Source organism: Tenrec ecaudatus, chromosome 1 (assembly GCF_050624435.1).
Source record: "Tenrec ecaudatus isolate mTenEca1 chromosome 1, mTenEca1.hap1, whole genome shotgun sequence".
Lineage (NCBI taxonomy): Eukaryota > Metazoa > Chordata > Mammalia > Afrosoricida > Tenrecidae > Tenrec > Tenrec ecaudatus.
The window spans coordinates 198,117,135-198,140,532 of NC_134530.1; the positions used below are offsets into that span (position 1 = coordinate 198,117,135).

Genomic DNA, 23,398 nt, shown 5'->3' on the forward strand with positions numbered 1-23,398 from the left:
TCTGGAAAGTGGTCAAGACGGTACAAAGTCTGCTGGGAAGACTCTGTGTCAGTCCCTGGCGTCGTGGGCAATTGAGTTCATTTTGATCATAGCCAGCCCATGTGAGAGATCGGGAACTGCCCCCACCCCGCCCTGCCCTGCTCCCCAAACTGGGCTTTCTGGGCTATAATCTGTACAGACCCTTGGGCTTTCTCCTGAAGAGGTTTTGGATGGTTTTAAACCGCCAACTCTGTGCTCCCAGGGCTCCCTCTGCTCGTTGTAGGCATCTGTTCCAGCCATCGTGAAAAGATTCTATGTGCCGCTGAGGAGGAAGATTTCTTGTTTTAGACACCAACATTCTACCGGAAACCTGTGCATGGTGCCAGATAGCCATCCAACCCAGCTTCCCTCCCCCAGGAACAGAGATCCCTATGCTCGTGAGCCCAGAGCAGGAAGGTAGCCGGCCTACCTTGCTCTCAGCACCAGGCCTCTGTCTGATTTCCTGCCGTCCCCTCAACTCATGGCTGATTCAGTTCCCATCTATCCCCAAGCCCATGACTTTTCACCCACGGTGCCCACCCTCGTCCCGCTTCTAAATTTCCCACCCATCCTTCCTAGTGAAGCTCCCCCAAAGCTCCCTGGCAGAGTTAGGTTGTGAGGGACTTAAGTGCTCCAGTCTCTGAAGTAAAGCCACCTGTAGCTATTTGCTTGCCTGACGCCTTCGCTGGATCATGGGCCCCCAGCAGTTAGGAGTGATCCCAGGACACTGTGCATCTATCTCAGTGGCTCTACCTGCAGCGCCTGAAGCAAGGCAGGCCTCACCACGTGTGTTTTTGAGACTTGGGGATATTGATATGGAATTCACGGGATCATTGAGGTCAGCACCCATCTCTGCTCCCTTTTTTAGTTCAGGAAAAAAGCTCTTTGACCTTGGAAGCACATGTCAGTATCTTTCGATGAGTGGCTGGGCTGTCTTATAACAGAAAGCACAGATGCCCACCTCCATGAGCACCCTCCAAATGCGGTCCCCTGTCTCTCTGCACCTTAGAACCCTTTCCATGGGACCCACCTTTAGCCAGGAGGGTAATCCAACCTTACCAGCAGGAAGGTGAGGGCCTGCCTCGCTCCTTCCCTGTGGGCATCCAGCAGAGGGGCAGGCAGCCCTGCCCTCCAACACCCTGGCTCCTATGCAGACGTTGAAGGCCCAGCGGCCTTGGCCACTGATTGAGGAACCAATGAACAACCACCATGTTGAGCTTATTTATTTTTTTCAAATCATTCACAAAGGTTTCCAGACGGCAGGTAGCTTCTCCTTTTCCCACCCGGAAACAGCACAGCATGATTACCAGTGTGGGGGATGGGACCCTCTTCCTCCTTTTCCCCAGGTCCTGCTGCGGCTCCAGGTTCACCCAGAGCCAGTCCCGAGCAGGGGTCTCCACAAAACACAGGGGCTCAGGACACACTGAGCAGTACTCGCCCAACCCTTCTCAGGGGCATCTGTCCAGAAGCTCCCGCCGCTGTCCATGTGAGGTTCACTGCCATGGGCAGAGAGCAGGCGTCATGGTAGGCGGGCATCGAAGGCCTCTGAAGCACAAGGGTCTCAGGACACCAGCTAAAGTCCCCTGTGGTGAGACTTAAGGGAGGAAGGAAAATGCCAACCAAGGCACCCTGACGGCTGACGGGATGGCACGGTCAAGGACAGGCTGGGCCTGCATGTCACCATCTCGGCAGAGAGGACTTTGCTTAGGATTCCACGGCGCAGCGGGCGGAGCGGAGGCTGCGCTCCGAGAGCCAGAGCTGGATTCACAGTAGAACTGTCCTAACCTAACGATTCTAGAACTTAACATCAACGTCTTCGAAGGATGGGCATTCTTAAAACGTCAGACCAGCTGACACAATAAAAAGAGGAGCGAAAGTTTTCTAGGAAACAAAACAACACAAAAATCAATGCAATCGTCCCCACTCCCCATCCACCCCGTCCAAAAAACCCCAAGTCTTGGAAGCCGGGCACACTTGTACACACTCAAATATTCAGACAAATACAAAATACCCCGGGAACCCCGAGAGATCACCTCAGGATTCTTCACTAGTTCCTCGATGCTCTTTCTGTCTGACAGGGGAAAAAAATGTCTTGCGTGGGCAGCTATGTCAATGCAGGACACCGCGGAGATGGAGGAGGCTCGGTTCCTCAGTTGCCTGGCGTGTTTGTCAACGTGGAGAATGTCAACAACCGGTCTGGAGGAAGGCCAAGTCTGGTGTCCTGGGCCAGGCAAGCTTCCGTGGTGGGCCACAACCTGAGGCGCTCCTGGAAGCCCCAGCCGAGGTCCACGTGCCCTCCCCTGCCCCTCGCTCATGGGCCTTGCTCCCACAGTGCAGCTCGAGGGGGTCAGCGCAACAACACAGCGCTCCCTCCTCCTGGGCGTGGAGGGAGGGGGGTACCGTGAGCATTCTCCAGGCCCGGTTCACTGCCTGTGCGCCCAAGGTCTTACACCTGAGGCAGACCACCGAGAGCTACCTCAGGACCACAGTCTGTGGAGGTGCACGAGACCACACCCTCCAGCTCGGCACTGTACCCCAAATTAGTCTATGAAGAAAGCCGAAGGAGGGTCAGGGACACCTTGCTGAGAGGCCAGAGGACTCTTGGGTGTTGGCTTCATTCCACTGTTTCGGACCTCCAGTGGTGGATCACTCGCTCCCTCACACAATAGGCATGGCTGCCAGTGAGCCTGGGAGCTGTGGGAGAAGCGGCCGGCCAGCCAGCCGAACCAGTGTGCCTGCGCTGACCACTCCCCGGGTGTCATGAAGGCCGGAAACACCTACATCTCTGCCTCAGCCTGCAATGCCGCCCCTCCCCCCCACACACATTTTGTACAATAAATAATTCAGAACATAACGCAAAGCCTGACAAGGACAGTCCCTGGCCCGAAAATGACCTTCATCTCCGAACAGTGACTCAAAATCTCACAACTGCAGTTGTTGCCAGACTGAGGGTGGGGGTGGAGGGAGGCGCGGATAGGTCTGCTGCAGCAGCACAGGGACCCCCAGACAGGAATGACATGCCAGTCCGGACCCCTTATATATTAAATTTACTGTTATAAATAGAGCATCCTCACTCAAGTGAACACAATGTCAAATAAGGGCTGAAGGGTGATTTCTCTTTCCCTCAACTATTTACACAAATCCTCATTTAATTACCTACCCAATTATATCCACATGGCAGCAAGCTACCTTATGAGAGTTCTGTTTGCCATGCTGGTCCAGGGCTGAGTTTCAGCCACGTCCCAGTGCCCCGTCTTCATTGGAGGATGAGGCCTAGGATCAAAGTCCACTTCACAATAGAACTTATGGAGGAATCCCCTGAAATAAGAAGCCAATCAATATGTTTCAACTGGTCTGGTTTTCTCCCAAACGTGTTTCCGGGCAAGCTCCCAGGAGACCACAGGTGTGATCTCTTGACTTGTCTGAGATGATGCTCCATGTACCGATGGGACAACCTGGTGATCATCCCCTTGGGTGAACCTCTAAGCCATGCTGTTTGACTTCCACGTGGGAGGGACGAGGTGTCACGTGGGCAGTGAACTCAAGGACCGGATGTCTGGATTGCCGTTTATCTGAATGGCCCCTGTAAAACTTTCCTTCTAGCCACCTAGGAAATTTAGGTTAAGTGTCCCCATTCACCTCCCCTGTCACAAATGCACGAATTCCGAAACAATCAGTCAGACCACTTCGGAGAGATGGCAGAGCCAAGTGCAGGAGCTCCGATCAAACAGGTGCACAGCCCCGTAGGAAAACCAGCGGGCCACCAGCCAACCACCGGGGGGTCCAGGTGCCTGCGCGCTCCCTCTCACAGCTCGTCCCTGGAAGGCGCCCTGTCCAGGGAGGTTGGCGGTGGCAGGGCCTCTGTGTTCTTGGCGTTGCTGTGGATGTGCCCTTGCTTCCGGGACTTCCAGGAATGCGCCCGGTCCCAGTCGGTGGCCACCGTCTCGTTGTCCCAGATGGTGGAGGTCTCCGTGTCACTCAGGTAGCCCGGCTGGCCGGTGTAGTGCGTGGGGTAGATGAGCAAGGGTTCCGCAGAGAAGGCTTTCAGGTCTCGGGATGCATAGTGCTGCTTGTACTCCGCGCTGCAAGAAGAGGCGCAGGCACACATGAGTGGGACCGCGCACCCAGGGCAGGGGAGGAAGGGGCGGGGCCGGGCTGTATGTTCACTTTTACGCACTCAGACATTGCTTTGATTATTTAAAAAATTGTGGTCCTTTTTAAAAATAAAACACCAGTCTGAAAACACAGTGAAGTTTTCTTTAAATGATTTCTGATGATCTTAAGGGGTGGGGGAGCCCTGGGCATGCAGCTGCTAACCAAATGGTTGACAGTTTGAACCCACCTGCCCCTCCGTGGAAGAACAATGAGGCAGCCTGCTTCCGGAAAGAGAGCAGCCTTGGAAACCCTAAGAACGTTCTTCTGTCCTGTCGGTCACCGTGAGTGGCAAGTGGCTCAACAGCACACAACACCGGCATGTGAATTGCCCTCGAGCCTGTTGCCACTCCGCCACCCGAGTACAACAGCACAGCACAGCCGCCCGCCCCGCCACCCTCACATCGGTACTGTGTTTGAGCCTACTGCAGTAGCCACTGTGTCGATCCATCTCGGTGCCCCCACTTAATCAAGCACCATGCCCTTATCCAGTCTGAGTGTGTCTGACTGACCACAATGCACCTCGGCATTGAGGATGAGACTTCCTTTCAGGTACGCTGAATAGTCTTCAGGAGAGACCTGCAGTCCCTGCAGAAGGGCGTTATGCTTGGTAGCAGGTCCATTAAAAATCAGAAGACCCTCAGTGAGATGGATCGATGCAGTGGGGGCAACAGCGATGGTGAGGGGAACACAGGGATGGCAGTGTTTCCTTCTGCCAGAGTGGTTTTGAGTTGGATCTGACTCGAAGACATCTAACAACAAAAAAGTTTAAAGGGGTGAATTGTAGATGTTACAATTAAAATCTGAGCTCTTTGGGACTCTAATAATGAACAAACACAATCGCTGGGTAGAAAAGGCCTTATTCCTTAACACATGCAAAATCTGAGACCTGGATGGCAGCCTGGGGCAAGAGCAAGCTTTGATGCCTTTCAACTTGGCTTTTTGTCCCAGCTCTCTGCAAAGGTGAGAGATGGCGGGGCCTCCCTCCAGGGTGCGTGTGCAACCTGCCGTCGATAAAAGGTAATAAGCACTGGGTCTGCATGTCTGAGTCATGATTATGAGCACCTCATTTAGGAAAGCAACAACGCTTTACAGAATATCAGGCACCACTCCAAAAAGGGTAGGGTAATTCATGAAGGGGGCAGGGCTGGGCCCAGAGGGGTGGCAGGGGCGACTCACACAGGATGCTTGTTGTACATGATTGGCAGAAACTCGTCCACGGGTAGCATCTTCCCAAAAGGATTGGCTCCAACCAGCTTCTGTGCTCCTTCCAAAGAGATGACGTAGCCCAAGGTCCAGTAGGAATAGTCCGCTTCGACCAGATTGACTACGCTGGGGACTGCTTTCTCAGGCTCTTTAACTTGCATCCTCTTCCTGCCAATGTAGCTGAAAGGAACCGGCAGGGGAGAACAATTCCAACGTGAATATTAGAGCACGGACAGAGGAGCACAGCTTTGGCTTCCATCGACTCGCTGGACACCGTGAACCACATGCCTCTCATGTTAAGGGCATGAGGGGGCTTCAAACGTAGGTAGGATAATCCCATTATCTTTTCATTCCATTGTCCCACACATGTTTTGAAGTCCCCTTGCATTGCAGAGACCATGTGCATCTGAACTACAACTCCCGGCTGTCACCTACCATCAATGGGCTGCTAGTTTCTGTTCCTTGATATTTTGTAAAGATCAGTCGCGTTTGTTTCCCTGGCTCCGTGCATCACAACCCTAACGATTTCTGCCTGGCAGACTGAGTTCAAGGAAGCAAGTTCAGATGCAGGGAGGTTAAAGACCTTTCAGATCATTTCTTAAAGCTCGTGTGGGATTTCCATCTAGGTGTACAGGACTGGAAGGGAACCAAACCCCAAAAAGGGACCAGATGTGAGAACTCAGTCTGCTGTTTTTAAGTCCCGAGCTTCTGCTGTCCCGGGTTGGGCACAGCCGGCCCAAAGCGAGTGGCGAGCCCAGGGCAGAAGGCACTCTGCAAAGAGACGTTCACTTGTTAGTGGAGAAACTGGGAATCAAGAGCTGGTCCAGGGGCCTCCTCTGGGGAGCCTGAATAACAAGGTCTGATGGCTGTCTCCCGTCACTCGCACCACTCCTGCTCATGCTTCCTCCTGAGATAGGCTCTCATGTGTGTTCTGTCCCCCGTGAATGCCACCTTCCACAGAGGGGCACCTCCACCATTTCTGCCTCCTGCATGCATAGCTCTGTGAACCATTACTTTTGTCTGCAGCCTGTTTTCAGCTCAGCTTCCTGGCTGGCGGAGTAGCAGCCCTTTAGGTAAAATAGAAGCTCATTTATTTTGCCCTAAACCAATCCCAACATTCACAGGATCACCCCTCGTTCAAGCATTCCAGACTTTATGTATTTAATTTTTTTCAGAGGACTTCCGTGTTTGAAGAACAAACTCTCAGAGCACACACACAACGTTTACATTTCAAGTTCCTTTTGTACAATGTGTCGGCCGCCTCGTACGAGAACCACTGAGACACATGCTGACTAGGGAGGAGACCCGCATGACCAACAAGCATGAGAAAGTGTTCCCGTTCATTAGCCATCTGAGAAACGCAGAGTAAAACAACCATGAGATAGCACCTAACCCCCTTGAGGCTAGCCCAAGTCAGCAAATCAGAGAGCAGCAAGTGGTGGAGGGGCTGTGGTGAAGTAGGAGCCCTCCTCCACTGCTGGTGGGCGTGCAGATTTGTACAGCCACTGTGGAAAGTGATCTGGCGATACTTAAAGAAAATGGAAATTGATCTACCTTATGACCCAGCATATGCCCAGAGAAGGTAAGAAATAAAACATGACCAGTCATCTACGCGCCAATGTTTATTGCGGCGCAACTCACAATCGCAAAGAGTTGGAAACAACCTAAATTTCCATCAATAGATGAGTGGATTAGTAAACTCTGGCACATACACACAATAGAGTACTATGAGCATTAAAAGGCATGGACAATCACATGAAACACGTCATTTTATAGGAAGAGTTGGAAGGACTCATGTTAAGCGATGTAAGCCAATCTCAAAAGTGACATAAGCCAATCTCAAAAGCATGAGTCCTTTGAGGTGAGCACAACCAGCACGGCAGGAACAGAAGAATAGACACCTCACAATAAATAGGTGGAAGCATAGGCAGTCGGGGGAGGTTAGACCACACCCAGGGAGGTCCATGTGTGTCCAACAGAAAGAAGGGGAAGGAGGAAGGAGGAGGGAGAATGAGGGTGGGGAGAAACTGAGATGATGACATGGGGGCAAGAGGACACTAACCCACCCAGGGGGAGAGTATTGGTTGTGTCTTCACAGAACTGGAATGTGCATACAGACCCTACCATGGCGCGCCAAACCAGGAGGGCAACGTAACAGGTGGAGGAATGCACGAAAAGACTGGACAACAGGGCCGACCCCAACCAGAACCAGCCTGACCCCCACCCTGGAAGTGTGTGCTACAGAGAATGACACCAGATCTTCAGATGGGGGAAAGGAACTGACTTACCATGCCCACACGGAAGCAAACCAAGAAGGAAAAAGAGAAAGGGGCAGTCGGCCTAGACTCCAGATGGGCACACCAAGCCCAGAGGATGAGGTCCCTGCATGGAGCTGCTGGGGCACAGAGAGGACTGTGGGGCTACCAATAGCTCAAGACATGGTGTCCCCTAACTGGAACATACGGTGACAGGGGACAGTAGTGGGGACATACGGGGTGAGACTGTGGGAATGGAGCATAACAGATCAGCAATTGGAGTAAAACCAATCCACAGAGCCCTTGAGGAGCCCCAAGAATGGACTTCGGGCAAGGAGGGCAGCCCCCGGATCTCCCTCAGGACCAGGGGGAGAGTCTCATGGGGACCAGCAACAGACCTGGACCTATGTAGGTTTTTAACTTTTTCTTTATATTTGCTCTTGTCTTTTTCTCTTTCCTTTTCTTTCTCAACCCTATGTTTTCTTATTGTTCAGACTAGGACATGGATGGTTTGCCTAATTATATGGGTTGGACCAAGGGAGGGAAGCCCGGGGAGAAGACAGAGGTGAGACAGAGGATGCCTGGCTATTAAAAGATATAGTGTCTGGGTCGTAAAGGCTTGAAGTTAAACAAGCAGCCATCCAACAGTGAAGCAATAAGCCCACATGGAGGAAGTACACCAGCCAGTGTGATCCTGAGGTGTCATCGAGACTGGGCAACGGGCATCAGAAGATTCACAACAAACAAACAAAAATGTATTGGTGAGACTGGAGGAGGGTTGGAGCGGAGACCCAAAGCCCATCTATGGACAATGGAGCATCCCCCCACAGAAGGGTCACAGGGAGGGCTTGTGTCAATCAGGGCGCAGTAGAGCACTAATGGATCATGCAATGTACCTCTGATCCCTTGAGGTCTCCTCACCCGCCCCCTGCTATCAAGACCTCAGTGCCGCCTCCCAATCTAGTCTAGACGGGAGCATGTACATAGGTATAAGCAAGAGATAAAACTCACAGCACATGGAACCCAGGAGCAGGAATGGGACTAGAGACACCAGAAGGGTAGAGGGGAAAGGGGGGGAGAGGTGGAGAGGCAGGGGAGCACCGATTGCAATGAATGGCACATAACCACACACCCCCACCCAGGGAGAAGAACAACAGAAACCAGAGGGGAACGGAGACAGCAGTTGGTGTGAGATTTGAAAATAATTAACAATCTACAATCTTTCAAGGGGCCATGAGGGTTGGGGGTGGAGGTGGGGGTGGGAAGAGGAGCTGATCCCAAGGGCTCAATGGAAAATTAATGTCTAGAAAAGAACGATGGAATATATGTATGAATATGTCAGATACAATCAATGTATGGTTCATAACAAGAGTTGTAAGAGCCCCCAATAAAATGATTTTTAAAAAGTACCACTGAGACAAAAATGGCGTGCAGCACCAGTTCTCCACAAAACCATGGTACAACGGACATCAACAAAGCATGGCAGAACGCCAGGCCTTAGCGATACATAAAAACACCAATTTTCTCTACCAGCAAACTGTGGCCTGTGGCCCATTCCAGAATGGGTTGAATGAACCCGCGTTGACGCGTCAGTCAAACATGTATCAAACATGTATCCATCCTCTTAGCCACTGTCTTCAAACTAAGGTGCATCAAGAGGAAGGGAGCCCTTCGATCACACATGTAGATGGTGATGGAGGAACTAAGTAGATGATCGTATTGATCTTAGTTAAACTTAACCATACGTATAAAGGCTATATAAAATATTAGGGTCACATAAAGGAGCCCCGTGGGCGAAGAATTCAAGCACTTTCTGATCATGGAAATGGCAATGGTTCGGATCCACCCCGTGGCTCTGCAAGAGACAGCCCTGGTGCCCTGCTCTATGGGGCAGCTCTGCTCTTCACACGGGATCGCTGTGAGTCAGCATCGGTTTGCAGCGCCCAACAACATCCGCATGGCTCCCTGGGAGCCACCAAGCGGTGCCGTGGTTCATGTGCTCAGTGGACACCCCAAAGACTGGAGGTGTGGGTCCACGCAAAGGCCCCTGAAAGGACTAGTCTGAGGAGCGGCTTCCAGGGCGCCAGCCATCAGATGGTGCCCGTCTCCTTGTTTCCTGTGTGGAGCCTGGTGCGAACTCCAAGGACAGGAGTTTAAAACCACCTTCATAAGGCCAGCCGGTGTAAGACGGCACCTGGCCATTTCAAGAGCCTCGCTCCCATGCTTCTCACTCAGATTCCCTTTACCTCCCACGCCTTCCTGCGGCCAAAGCCATGTCACACACACACACACACACACACACACACACACACACACACACACACACACACACACACACACGCCTCATTCAAACTCGCCAATCAGGTGGCTGCCTGGTGCTCTCCCACCCTGGTTAGCCGTCTCCACCCACCGAGGGTTAATCTAGCCATGCCTCCCTCTTATAGGCGCTGCTCCTGTCGCTTTGGAGCAGCCCCGCAGGCTTCGCCTCCCAGTCAGACCTGGTACTTGATACCTGTTGTTTGGGCCCTGTTTTACTGTCACACCTGGAGAAAGGTGAGGGCTCTTTGTTCTCATAAAGGTTACAGCCTCAGAAACACGCCCAGGCTCTTCCACCCTGTCCTACAGAGTTGCTGTGGGTCAGAATCAACCTGATGGCGGTGAGTGTTTTCACAGATGAAAATCACTTTTCCATTAAGAGCAGCTAATAAATGTAAACTATACACTGGGTATTCAAGACTTGGTACCCAACATGCAAATGATCTCATGAATAGTTAAAAATTATTGGTTAGATACTAAAATAACATTTTCTTAAAATATATGATTCATTCCACCTAATTCATTTTCACTATTTTTAAGGTGACTACTAACTCAATTCAAACTCACTGCCAGCCAGTCAGTTCTGGAGCTTATTGACTCTATAAGACAGGGTGAAGCTGGCCTGGTGGGTTTCTGAGGCTGTAAATCTTTATGGGAGTAGAAAGCCCATCTGTCTCCCACTGAGGAGCTGGTGGTTTTGAACTGCTGACTGGCAATCTGCAGCCCAGTGTGTAACCCATTACCCTCCCAGGCCTCTTTAGGTGATGACCGGAAACTTGGAGCGCGTGTGGCCCACAGCCCACTTCTGTTGGACAGCGCTGCCCTAAATGATTCCAGGGGCTTCCTCTATGTTCTCGCGGTCCTCTTTTTTATATATTAAAATATATATATATATATATTTCCCTCTTTCTGGAGCAATTTTCACCTGGTCACAATGAGCAGCTAATCTCCTTTCAAGTTTTAGGCTTAGGTAAGCTTGGCTCCTTCTTCACTTTGGGGAGTGAGCGGGCCATGTGGCAGGGATAGAGTTAAGGCTATCTGACTGTTTTCAGGGGGCTCTTGCTGGGGCGCTCCGTGGAAATGAGAACACATCCTCTCTTTCTCGACCTTAATCATGACCCCCCTTCTTGCCTCCTCGATCTGTCGGCACTTGGTCTTGAGAAATGCACCAACCAAGCCACACCGAGTCGCAGTGCAGCCAAATCTAAACCTCCGTGAGTCTGGGGCTTAAATCAAAGTCCCCACTGCACATGTCACCCAGCCGAAAAACAGCTTCTCTGTACCATGCCCGTGAGGCCTTGGACACAGGGACGGACGGGGCCATCGACACAGAAGGGCGACCTCTGAAAATGGTCATCTTAAGGAACCGTGCAGAACACCCAGTCGAGTCACACAACCAACACGGGACAGGGAGTCCGTCTATTTATTACATAGGATTGATTTCTGGCTCTATTACCTACAGCTTGTGGGGCCTTAACTTGGCTTCTTTTGAGCCCCGAATGGTACATTTCCCAAGAGAACAAGTCTTCTAAGGAAGAAGGGGGGCTCTGCTTGGGTGGGGCGGGCTGCTGGGACAGGGCCTCTGAGGCGCAGCAGGAGCCAGGCTGCCCCCCTCACAGGCCCTCCCAAGAGAGAGTGAGAGAGAGACCAGCAGAGTGGCAGACAGGTAACGTCAGTCAGTGTCCTTGCTGGGTCCGATTTTCCCAGTAGGGTCTCAGACAGGCCACTGCACCTAGATGTCGGGTGTCCCCAGCTTGCAGCTACCTTACTTCTGACTTTGTAGCTCTGCTCCTGGTCCTCCCCCTTCCCACTCTGCCGGGCCTACAGAGGCAATCTGCTCTCGTGGCACGGTGCTCTTGCCCGGAATGAATGCTGCTTCCTCTCGCCCACATCCTGACAGGTACGATTACTTCATGCGTGATATGCCCCGTCTCGGCAGGCTGACTTCAGACTGCCTCATAGCTTTGCACTTGACAAAGCAAACACCAGTGGCTAACCTCTACCCACTTCTTGTTTCTGGAAACATCCCAGAGAAGCAACTCGAGCTGGATCTCCTACCAGCTGGGGCGGCAGGGCTCTCTGTCGTTGGAAAGAACAGAATGCTTCTCATGGTTCTCTGACAAGCTTGTCACTCACATCAGTTCCCAGTCCAGCTGAGCCCGATCAATGTCATCCATCAGCTTCATCAGCTTCTTCTTGAACTGATGCTCAAAACGCACATCATCTTCAATAACGAGAGTCTTCTCCAGTTCTCGGTCAATCACCTGGAAAGGGCATCAGTGGGGAGACACCCTATGAAAATGGTGACACCCTTTTTAATAGATAAAGAAGTATTAGCAAGGAGCCCTACTGGCATAGTGGTTACGAGTTGGCTTGCTAACTACAAAGCCAGAAGTTCAACACTCCCAGCTGGTCCATGGGGGAAAGATGAGACTGTCCACTCCCGAAAACCGCTCCCCTCTCAGAATCCCACAGGGAAGTTCTATCCTGTTCTCCAGGGTTGTTATGAGTTGGCATTGACGGATGGCAGTGTGTTTGGGATGGGTTTGAAGTATGAAAAAGATAGAGAGTAGGAGCGTTTGTACTAGCTCATAGCTGGAGCCTACACAAATAGCCATCAGCAGCAAAACGAAAACAAAAACATCCTCGAACTGACTCACTCCTGGCACGGCGCAGTCGGGAACCATCAGTGCAGACTGGGGGCACACACTGTGGTGCCATCGCAGGACAAGCATGGGGCGTTACACCCAGAGCTGTGATGCGAGTCTCACAGATGTAATGTTGGCAGATTACATAGAAAGGGGCAGAGAGGACAAGCGTAGACCGGACCATTATGGAAAAGAGGAGGGCACTCAAGGGGTCCCTTCCAGGGAGTGTTTCTTCCCCGTGGGCAGTGGGCTGTGCGCTCCAGTGCCCTTCTATTCAAGTCCCGAGTGTGAAGCGTGGGTCTGGGTCTGGTCTTTGACGCTTGCCTGGCCAAGAAACTTTTCTTTGGGGTAAATTATGTCCATCCCTTCTGACTGGCCTCACGTGCATGGGGTATCTTGTACAAAATCACCTAATAGACAGTGACAGGGCCCACCCACCAGGGCATTCCTACTGATGCTAGAATGCAGAGATGGCCTATGGTGCTCAGGGCATGGTGCCTTCCCCGTCATCATCCCAGCTAGCACCAGAGCTACCCCGCCCCTTGTTCCTTTGTTGCTGGCCCTGAGGCAGAGGGAGCTTTGAAGCAGAGAATTCTCAAGCATTGTCTCTAACACAAATCCTTCAGAACAACTATTGCCACATCTCCACCATAGCCTGTCTCAACTTCCCTGCCGGTCCCGCGGCAGTGCTTTCTTCCCTCTGCACATCTACATGAAGCATGACTTACCTCTTTCCAGACGGAGTAGTGGCTGAGGAAGCAGCCGATTTCACCCCTGGTGAGAGGCCTGGAGGAGTAGGGGTCTCGATAACCAGGCAGCATTTCAATATTCAGCGCCTTCAGCTGGCTTGTGTTGAGTGCCCTGGAGGTCGGAGAACAGGTGGGCAAGTTCACAAGTCCAAGTGTCCCCTTCACAGAGGCCAGACAGAGGGCTGCAGATGCCCCCGGAGCCTTTCCACACACAGGGGGGAGCCCAGTGAGTTCCTCAAGGTTACTGTGAGTGGTGGTAGCATTGCGAGTGCCGTGGAGTATCTTTTGCTTTTGTGTGTCTTCCTATGACTTACTACTGGGTTTTGAACATTTTTGGCACCATCAAGAACAAGCCCTCCATTAAGACACTAGAAGGGATGAGGATAGGGCATAATGAGGAGAGGAATTGTGTGTGCTTATGAGCACGTGTGTGTCTGTCCTTTGAAGGGTAAATGTAGAAAAAGATGAAAATGGAAAATAGCACAGAAATAGCCCCAAATAGATGCTTCCAGATAGTCTGGCAGCTCCACTGAAACCAAGCCACTACTGGGGACTCCAGATGCTGGTGGCAAGCTCTGAACACGATAGCAACACGCCAGCCACCACAGGGCAAAATGACAGGGGCGAGGTGGGAAGAACTAAATGGTGCCAGGTTACCATTGCCCACTGCTTTGGCAGGAGGGCCTAGATATGGAAAAAGCTCAAAATAATGAAAAAGACCAGATTTATTTGCTGGTCAGATAGAGACAGATGGGGCTCTGGAGATCATGACCCTTGGACGCCCTTCACGTCTGGAACCAAACTCACGCCTGTGCCATGCTCTGTCAAACCATAGCAGGCCTACCAGGCCAACAATAGCACCAGGGAGGCATGCACTTCATAGACCAACCAAGAGGGCAGCCTGTGGCCAGGGATACAGCGCACTGAGGAAACACACAACACTCCTCTAGTCTTTATCGCCTCTCCCCCGCCCCCTGCCCTCCCCCCGCCCACTATCATGACCCCAGTTCTACCTTACAAACCCAGCTAGACCAGAGCATGTAGATAAGAGCTCTGGACACATAGAATCCAGGACAGCTAACACCCTCAGGAACAGTAGCGGGAGTAGGGGAGACAGGGGGAACCGATGGCAAGGATCGATGTATAACCCCCTCCCCCACCTCGGGTGAACAACAGAGACATGGGTGAAGGGAGACAGCAGATGATGTAAGATATGAAAATAATAATAATTTAATCAAGGGCTCACAAAAGTGGGAGGGTGAGGAAGGGAGGGGGGGAAAGAGGAGCTGATATCAAGGGCTCAAATAGAAAGAACATGTTTTGGAAAAGATGATGGCAACATATGTACAAACATGCTTGATACAATGGGTGTATGGTTTTTTGTAAGAGCCCCCAATAAAATGATTTCTATATTTAAAAGGTGGGGGGTGGGAACAGAAGGCTGAGAGGGATAGGAAAGGACAAAGACAAAGGAGAAACACAGGGAGGAAGTGGAAAGAGTGCTATGATGTCACCACAGTGTCACAAATCAAAGTGTGGACGAATTACTGAATGGACAATTAATTTGTACACTTTCAAGGAAGGGGAAATGTATCTAAAAAACAACAAAGAAACTTAGAACCAATGAATAACTTCAGTAAGTTTGTAGGATATAATGTCAATGTGCATTGTGGTTACATGTTATGATAAGTCAGCCGTTTGAGACCCCCAGCCGCTCTGCAGGAGAAAAACCAGGCTGTCGACTCTCTTAACGAGCTCCCGTCTCGGAAACCCACAGGGCAGTTCTTCACTGTCCTATAAGGTAGCTATGAGTCGGGATGGACTCGATGGGATTAAGTTTTTTGAGCATTAGAAAATGACCCCAAAGTGAACATTAAAAACCCCATTCACAATAGCATAAAACAATTAAATACTTTCAAATAAATTTAACAAAAGCAATGCAAAACTTGTACACTGAAAATTATAAAATGTTGTTGAAAGCAATTACAACAATGGAAAGACATCCTATGATCACAGACTAATATTGTTCTGATAGAAACACTCCCCCAAATCCCCAAAGGAGCTACAGATCCAATCCAGTGAAACCTTGGTTGCTTTGCCTACTACAATTTCCTACTCCCCAGAAATTGACAGAATGATCCCCAAATCAAGATGGAAATGCATGGGCACAAAATAGCTAAAACAATTTTGAAAAAGAACAAGGTTGAAGATTCAAGCTTCTCGACTTCAAAACTTAATGCAAGCTACAGTGATCAAGACAGTGGAGTATTGGCATAAGCACAGATATATAATACCGATCAAAAGAAGACCATTAAGAATCCAGACATAGACCCATTTTATGACCATTTCATTTTCAACAACATTGCCATTTTCAATAATCCAGTGGGGAAGGGGCATTCTTTTCAAAAACAGATCCTGGAACAATGGGAAATCTACATGCAAAAGAACGGATTTGGATCCCTACCTTACACTACCAACAAAAACTAACCTGAAATGGGTTCATGATTGTGATAGTTAGGTTTATTGTGTCAACCTGGCCAATGAACACATGTGGGAGTAATTGAAGGGCAGTTTAATCGAAGGGCAGAGAGATAAATGGCTTGGCGAGCCTCACCTTTCCATCTCTTACTTTCTGATGGTCAGACCAGTTGTGGCTGCCTTAGCGAGTTCTCTGCCTCAGCTGGCAAGGCTCACTTCCTGTGAGACATCCCTGAACAGAAGCCACATGGACCTACCCCAATGCAGCCCTGGGTGCTGAAGCAGCCGTGTGGAGACCCTGCCAGCACTGAGATGCTTGCACTGCTACTGGATCGAAAGACATTCTACCCACTGGCCTGTGATCGTCCTGCACTCAGCATCATTGCATGTGTTTTGTGTGAGGCTCACTTTGTAGATTGGTGCAAACATAAGGCTAATATCCGACTTATGGGCTTGGACTGGACTGGGTTGAGATGCTTTCTTAATGTACACATACCCTTTATATAAAAATCTGTCTTATACATATTTGAGTCTCTGAGGACTTGTTTCTTCAGTCTACCCGGACTAACATAATGATCTAAGTGAAAAGGTTAAACCAAAATATTCTTAGAAGAAAATATAGGAATAAATCTTGGAAACCTCCATCTGATGAATGGTTTCTTAGATAGGACATAAAATGCACAAACTACAAAATAAAGACTAGATGCACATTGGAATCCATCCAAACTTAGAACTTTTGTGTCTCAAAGGACACCTTCCAGAGAGTGAAAAAACCCAACAGAATGAGGGGAAAATACGCACAAATTATATCTCTGAGTAGGGTCTCAGACCCAGAACAGAGAAACAGCTCAACTAACATTCCTGCTCTCTGCAGCCTAAGCATTGGACTGGGCTTCCTGCAGTGTTTGAAGAAGGGGCTCCCACAAACTGATTGAACCCCGAAAGAGGGGGGCCAGAGGCAGCAAGAAAAGACAGGAATCCCAGTGCCATTCACATTTCACATAAGCAACACACAAATTTTTTAGTATAAGGAAGCCCAAGCAACATTTGGGGAGATTGTAAGTGGTCATTTGTATTTTATCTGGCAACCCTACTTGAAATCACTCAATCAATGGCTTCTTAAATGCAGATCCTGGCACAAACCAACCCCCCGCTCAAGATCTTGATTCCCTAGGCTGAGATGGACCTCGGGGAGCTGCCCTTCTGAGTCGACCCTGGAGACTTGGATCGGCTCCCTAGGCCACACGTGGAGAGCCACTGATGAGATCGCCGTAACAGCGTGGATCCTGAGAGGAGATGACGAGACAAGAGGGCCACTGGCATTCTAGTCACTCCCTGCAAGCGAACACGGATAGATCCTAACACATAACAACCCTACCTATGGACCAGAATCAGATTCTCCACAGGTTCCCACGGCTATAACGCCTATTGAATCAGACGGCCACATCTTTCTTCCGAGGGGCAGCTGAGGGGTTTGAACCACCAACCTTTTTGGTTAGCAGCTATGCACTAACCACAAGCAGGGTTCCATGCAACGCTCTCAGGCCACATGAAAACGCCAGCTTTGTAAAAACCGACACTCCGAAGTTGTTTCAAATGCCAAGGAAGAGGGCGAGGCAAAGGAAAAAACAGCTAAAAAGACCTCCCAAGAAGCGACCACTTGCTCTGTGTGGCTTCCTCCACGTTCCTGGAGGGTGGCGCTGTGATGAGCACGGGCCGCTGTCTCCGGCACCGCCACCGACAGGACGCGCCCACCGCTAGGTAAGTTTTCCGTTCATTTTCCTCAGGTCGCGCAGGTTTCCGCACTTTCCTCTAAATCAGGCTCCGAGCACAACTCCGTGGTTTTTCTCCCAGCACGTTACAGAAAGCTAGACGCCACCGCCGCCGCCCCCCTCTTTGGAAGGAGCCCAGAGATAGAGGAAACTGACTGCCCATGTGCGCGTTCAGCCGCATGTGGACCGAAGCTCACTGCCAAGTGGTGAGTAGATCTCAGGCCTGCTCTACAGGGTGAAATTAGCTGAAAAGTTCCCACAGGTTTTCCAATCTCCCCCAAACTCAGAGTGCACGTGGCTTTCAAAAAATGCGTCTGTCCCTTAGAGGACCTGGGCCATCTGATAAAGGAGACAGAAGAACACGGAAGGATAGGTCATGGTCCACGTGGGGCACAGACTGAATGCCACTAAACAGTGCATGCGAAGCTGGTTGAAATGGCAGCTGCTCTGGGCCCTGTCGATGGACCACACAAACGGGAAGGTAAACGCCTCCATCAGATTCCTCCCCCGCCCCCTGGCCTGGCCCCTGAGGCACACCCCGATCGATCCCCACTCTAAGCACATGTCAAAGGACCCGACGCACTTGCCGTCCACAGCCTCCACGATCTTGGCCTCAATCTCCTGCTCGTACAGCGTGCGCAGCATCCGGTCCCGCCTGTCCTTCCTGCGTTTCAGGTTTATCATGAAGATCTAACCCAGGGAGAAAAGCGGCAAAGGCCATTTAGGTCAGTGTCCGGAGTGACGCGTGAGGTCGAAGCAGCAGAAGAAAAGGTCAGAAGCCAGTGGCAATGGTTTGGGGATGTGGAGGCAGACGCCACATGGGATTTGTTGATCTGCGTTCACATTAAGTGCACGAAGGGCCCATGATAATTCACAAGCCAACCACTTGTACTTCACACGTTCTCAGTTTCCCTCCTGCTCCGCGAGGAGCATGTCACCTGGCCCTGTAGAGAGGGACAGTTTTACAAGCTATTCTTTGGGAGTCCAAGGTGAATTAAAGTCAAAATGTTTGCATGCGCAGCAGTGGAAGCCGGGAGGCAGTTTGGCAAATGATGGGATGCAGAAGCAGACCAGGGCTAGGCCCTGTAGTGTGCTATCCGCTCTCAAATGCCTCCATTCCCTCAGCGATCAACAGGGAGGCTAGAGGTCCTACCTCAGGAGTACTGGAGATTAGTATCGTTGCAATGTATCCCCGCTTCTGGCAAATTTAAAGCCATTAGAAGAAGCACAACAACGTGAAGTTGACACGCGGCTTTTATTGCCTTAAATTCCACAAGGAATGATCAACATTCCAATTGCAGTAGATCTATTGCTGGAATATTTCCATTCCCTTACAGAGACGGGTGTTTCTTTTCTTTTTTTTCCTGAAAGAAGGAAAGCGAGGAGCCCCGTGGGGGAGGGCAGGGAGACATCGAAGGAATGGTGTGTCTGAAGGGCCGTCGAGAGGACGCAGTGGTCAGCGAGGTCTTAGAGGCGGTGGATTGGTCTTCCCTCCACCCTCACATCCCCGACGACTACTCTGAGCCCATGCCCACCATGGGGTGGCGGTAGTCACAAGGCGGTCCTCACCACTCCAGGGCGTACAGAACTACAGGCTCAATCATGTTTTAATAAGGTCCAATGGCCACACGCAGCATGTACTATGTTGATACGTGAAATTAGTGCACTGAAGGAGAAACATAAGGGGCTAGTTGTTGGGGGCTGTTGAGTCAATTCCCCCTCTGGTGGAGCAGAACTGTCCCCAGCTTTCAAGGCTGGCATCTTTGCAGGAGGGCCTTCCAAGGTACTTCACCCCTTGCACTGCTGAGTGGGAACCAACTGCCAACTTTTGGGTTAGCAACTGAGCGCTTAATCATTGCACCACCCAAACGCCTTACACATAAAGCGGTGCAGGAAACAGCCACAGGAGTAAAGTCAGATGACCTTGACTTCGATTGGAGGGATCATCTGAGGCCTGTGGGGAAGGCATTTAATATCTCCGGATCCATTTGCCGTGTCTATACAAGGAGCTAAACAGAATCCTCCCGCAGGTCTTGGATAGAAGAACACTTCTGTGATGCATGGTTTTCCACGAAGTTGGCTTGACGCTAGTGTTAGTGCAGTATCAGCAGCGCTCAGGTTCTACTGAGAGAAGCTTTTGCTTGGAGCGCTGGAGACACAGTGGATTAGTGCTCAGCTGCTAATCAGAAGGTTGGTGGTTCTACCCCAATAGCCGCTCCACAGGAGCAACCATGCAGCAGCCTGCTGCCTTAAAGCTTCAAGCTTAGAACCCCTATTGGGCAGTTCTACTCTGTTCTCTGGGGTTCCTACACCTTGGAATCAACTCAATGGCAGTGGGCTCAGTTCACACGGTCCTTGTGAATGTGACTGTCAATGTATTCTGTATCTTACTGGGATTAAAGTGACACAAAGTGAAATTTTAACTCTTTCTTCTAAAGTAGTCTTACCTCTTGTAAACCCTTAGCAAAGACACTGGCAGGGAGAAGGACGTCATTTGCAGAAAATTGCTCCACTTGACGTAAGGCAAATGGATGAACCGTATCACAAGTCTGCTCATTACGTAACTGGGTGATTATCTTTTTGTTGGTCTTGTTAGTTGTGATTTGACAGTTTAATGATTGTGTTCCTTTACATGTCACTTTCTTCCTGTTTCAAATCATATCTGCTAGGCCATGACCTACCCTCCAATTTTACAATTTTCTCAAGTGTAAATTCGGAGCTACTTGGTCCCTCCAACAGTTCAAGACACAAAACAAAATAAAAGTAAACAGGATACAACAAAAAGGATCCTCAAAGCCTGGCCTTCTCATCAGGGAGGCTTTAGTAGATACTATGGCAAACACAGTCCCTGCCAGGACAAGTGTCATAGGAACCAAAGCCACGAAGGACAAACACAGACAGCTCCTCCACACGGAGCAAAGAGTAAACCGAGGAAAGACCACGAGTCAAACGCAGCCCAGACACCACAGACCGGGCCCTGGAGAGCTCGGCTCTTCAGGGTTGAAAAGTCCCTGAAAAAATCCCTTTCTATCTCCTAGCCCTGTTCAAGGCAGAGAGAGGACGCTCCTGATCTCAGGCAGGTGGGGTGTATGAACTGTGTCTCCTCCGAGGGTTGAACGTATCCAGAGACTCTCTCGGAGTGGCCCAGTCCTTGTACTCAGTCCCAGGGCATTAGATATCTAGAACCCAGGGTCAGAACTAGAAAATCCTGTTTTTCTTCCCTCATTTTACTTGTTTTGTTTCATTCTTTCTGGGATGTGTTTTAGGAAGAAAACAAATCAAATCTGCAGGCACGTGGGTCTTTTATGATAGAGAACTGAAAGAGGGGAACTGGTGAGAGCTTCATGGAAGCCAGACCAAGGCATGGTGTGGGCCAACCTTTTCTGAAGCCCTGCTTACTTTTAAAAAACGAATTCATCTCTAATGAGTTGTAGTTGAGGGGATTTCAACTTCCGGTAACTCCATGCATCCTGTACTCCGTAGGGAGTTACGTGGCTAGTGTTTTAGGAAGTAGAACACCAGGCTTTTTCCCAAGGTGCCTCTGAGGGGACTCAAACCTCCAAACTTTTGGTTAGCAGCTGAGCTCATTCACTGTTTGCACCATCTGAGGGCTAGCTGGAGTGGATTCTGCTGGGTAGTGGCCCCACAGGCAGAGGAGAACTGTCCCACATTTCCAAGACTGTGGATTTCCCAAAAGCATCCTGTCTCATCTTAGCCTTAAGCTATGACTGGTTGGTTTGAACTATCGATCTTTCACTAGCAGCAAGTGCTCAAGGGCTCTCCTACATTGCAATTCATTTCTTCTCACACTGCCCTTTGTAAATAGGTATAATAGGCGATAACTCTTTTCTCTTAATTTTCTTAAAATCCTCCTCTCCATTTCTGAAGACTAGTTCCCTATCAAGTTAGTAGAGGAAATTCTTATCGCCACTCCCAGCAGCTCTTTAAGACAGCAGGACTTTGAGAACATGTACATGCGTGGGTAAAGGGTGAACAATAAGAAATTTTCTTCCAATTAAACTCTGGCATTGAAGTCGGCGAAGTCAAAGCTTGGCCTCTCCCACAGGCAGAAAGAATTGTTTCTCAGTTTGGGGATTCCAGAGGCGCTATTGTAGCCCACCCTCTGCCTGCATGGACCCATACAGGACCGGGGACTGGCAGTTATTAGTCTGGCCCTGCCCAGTGTCCTTGACGCATATTCCCACGGTAGACAACTCTTTACACTGCGTTTCATTCTTTGTTGTTATTTTTATAAGTTGCCATCGAGTCAGACCCAACTCATGGCAACCCTGTGTACAACATGGTCTGTTCTTCGCCATCCTACCAGCTGTTATGTGGGGCTCAGCGTTGAAGCCACTGTGTCCATCTATCCCTGATCGTCTTCCTCTTCTCTGATGACTCTGCTTTACCAGGCACGATGTCTTTTTCTAGGGAGGGGCCTCTCTTGGTATCATGTCCGAAGGATGTGAGACAAAGGCTTGCCTTCTTTCCTGCTCAGGAGCATTCTGGTTGTTCTTCTAGGACAGATTGATGTGATCTTCTGGCAGTCTGTGATACCACAGTCCCTGCCAACATCAGAAAGCATCCTTTCTCCTCCAGGCTTCCTTATTCATTGTCTGCTTCGCATGTATGTAAGGTAAACGAAATGCCAAAGCTTGGCTCGTGACGGGATCCCTATAGACCTGTGTGTGGTAGCAAAGTGTGGTGAAGACACTTTATGGTTCCTGGCTATCAGAAAGAACAGTGTCTTGGGTCTTAAAGGCCTGTCTTAAAACACGCAGCCATCTAAGTGAAGCATCAGCTAAGTCGTCACAGAAGAAGCACACCACCCTGTGTGATCCACAGGTTGTAAATAGTAAAATCCAAATCTGTAGGCGGGAATGGTCTTAGAACTTAAATTCTGAAACCTGGTTTTGCTTTGCTAATGGATGACAGTGAAAACCCAAAATCAATGTGCAGGGTCCTCACGTGAATCCCCTCTGACTATGGACCAGGGATGGGAATGGGCTTGCTATCAGACAGAATGCGTTGCAGGGTGGATGACTGCAGGTGGCATTAGGTAAAAATGTGACACCTTGGCATTTGATCTCCCTTTTAATGCACTGCATATTTGTTCCCATTTTCAATATTTTCTGCTTTAGTTTCAATTGAGGTTTTTTATTTTTTTTTGTGTGTATATTAAATCCAGAATAGCTAAAGCCATAGGCAAAGTAGCTGAATTAACAGGGTCCTAGAGACATGGCAGGGGAGGCTGGGGAGAAACTCAACTAACGACAGTAAGTACAAGAGAGAAGAAAATGTCTTAAAATTGATTGTGTTCATGATTGCACAACTCTTTAAAAAATATGACTGAACTACAGAATTGCATAATATGTGAATTATATGTCAATAAAACGGTAAGAAAGACGATAGCGTAAGTCAGACACCTGAGTTCTTCAACCCTTTAAAAGAGGTTTCCTCTAGGATTACCCGATAAACATGTTGTCTGAGTTTTTGATGGCTGTGTCTCTGAGTGTTGACTGTGGATCCAAGTAAAACGCAATCTTTTTAACATCTTCAACCTTTTCTGCAAGTATCATGATGTTTTCTACCAGTCCAGTTGTGAGGATTTTAGTTTTCTTTACATGCTCGAGGCGGCAATCCTTGATCTTCAGCAGCAGGGGCTTCAAGTCCTCCTTGTTTTCAATAAACAAGGCGGTGTCATCTGCATATGGCAGGTGGTTAACGAGCCTTCCTCCAATCCTGATGCCATGTTCATCCTCATGCGGTCCAGCTTCTTGAATTATTTGCTCAGCATGCAGACT

General features: G+C 49.8%; 1 protein-coding gene across 1 annotated transcript in view; it reads right to left on the minus strand.

Moving 5' to 3' along the window:
- Positions 1–2,962: 2,962 nt before the first annotated feature.
- Positions 2,963–23,398, minus strand: part of COLGALT2 (collagen beta(1-O)galactosyltransferase 2) — a 145,149-nt gene continuing 124,713 nt past the window's right edge. The window contains exons 8-12 of the mRNA XM_075540499.1: positions 18,178–18,284; positions 13,324–13,456; positions 12,084–12,211; positions 5,350–5,556; positions 2,963–4,100 (exon numbers count right to left, since the gene is read on the minus strand). Coding sequence (XP_075396614.1) covers positions 3,824–4,100; positions 5,350–5,556; positions 12,084–12,211; positions 13,324–13,456; positions 18,178–18,284 — 852 coding nt within the window. The 3' untranslated portion in view covers positions 2,963–3,823. The remainder of the gene's footprint in view (positions 4,101–5,349; positions 5,557–12,083; positions 12,212–13,323; positions 13,457–18,177; positions 18,285–23,398) is intronic.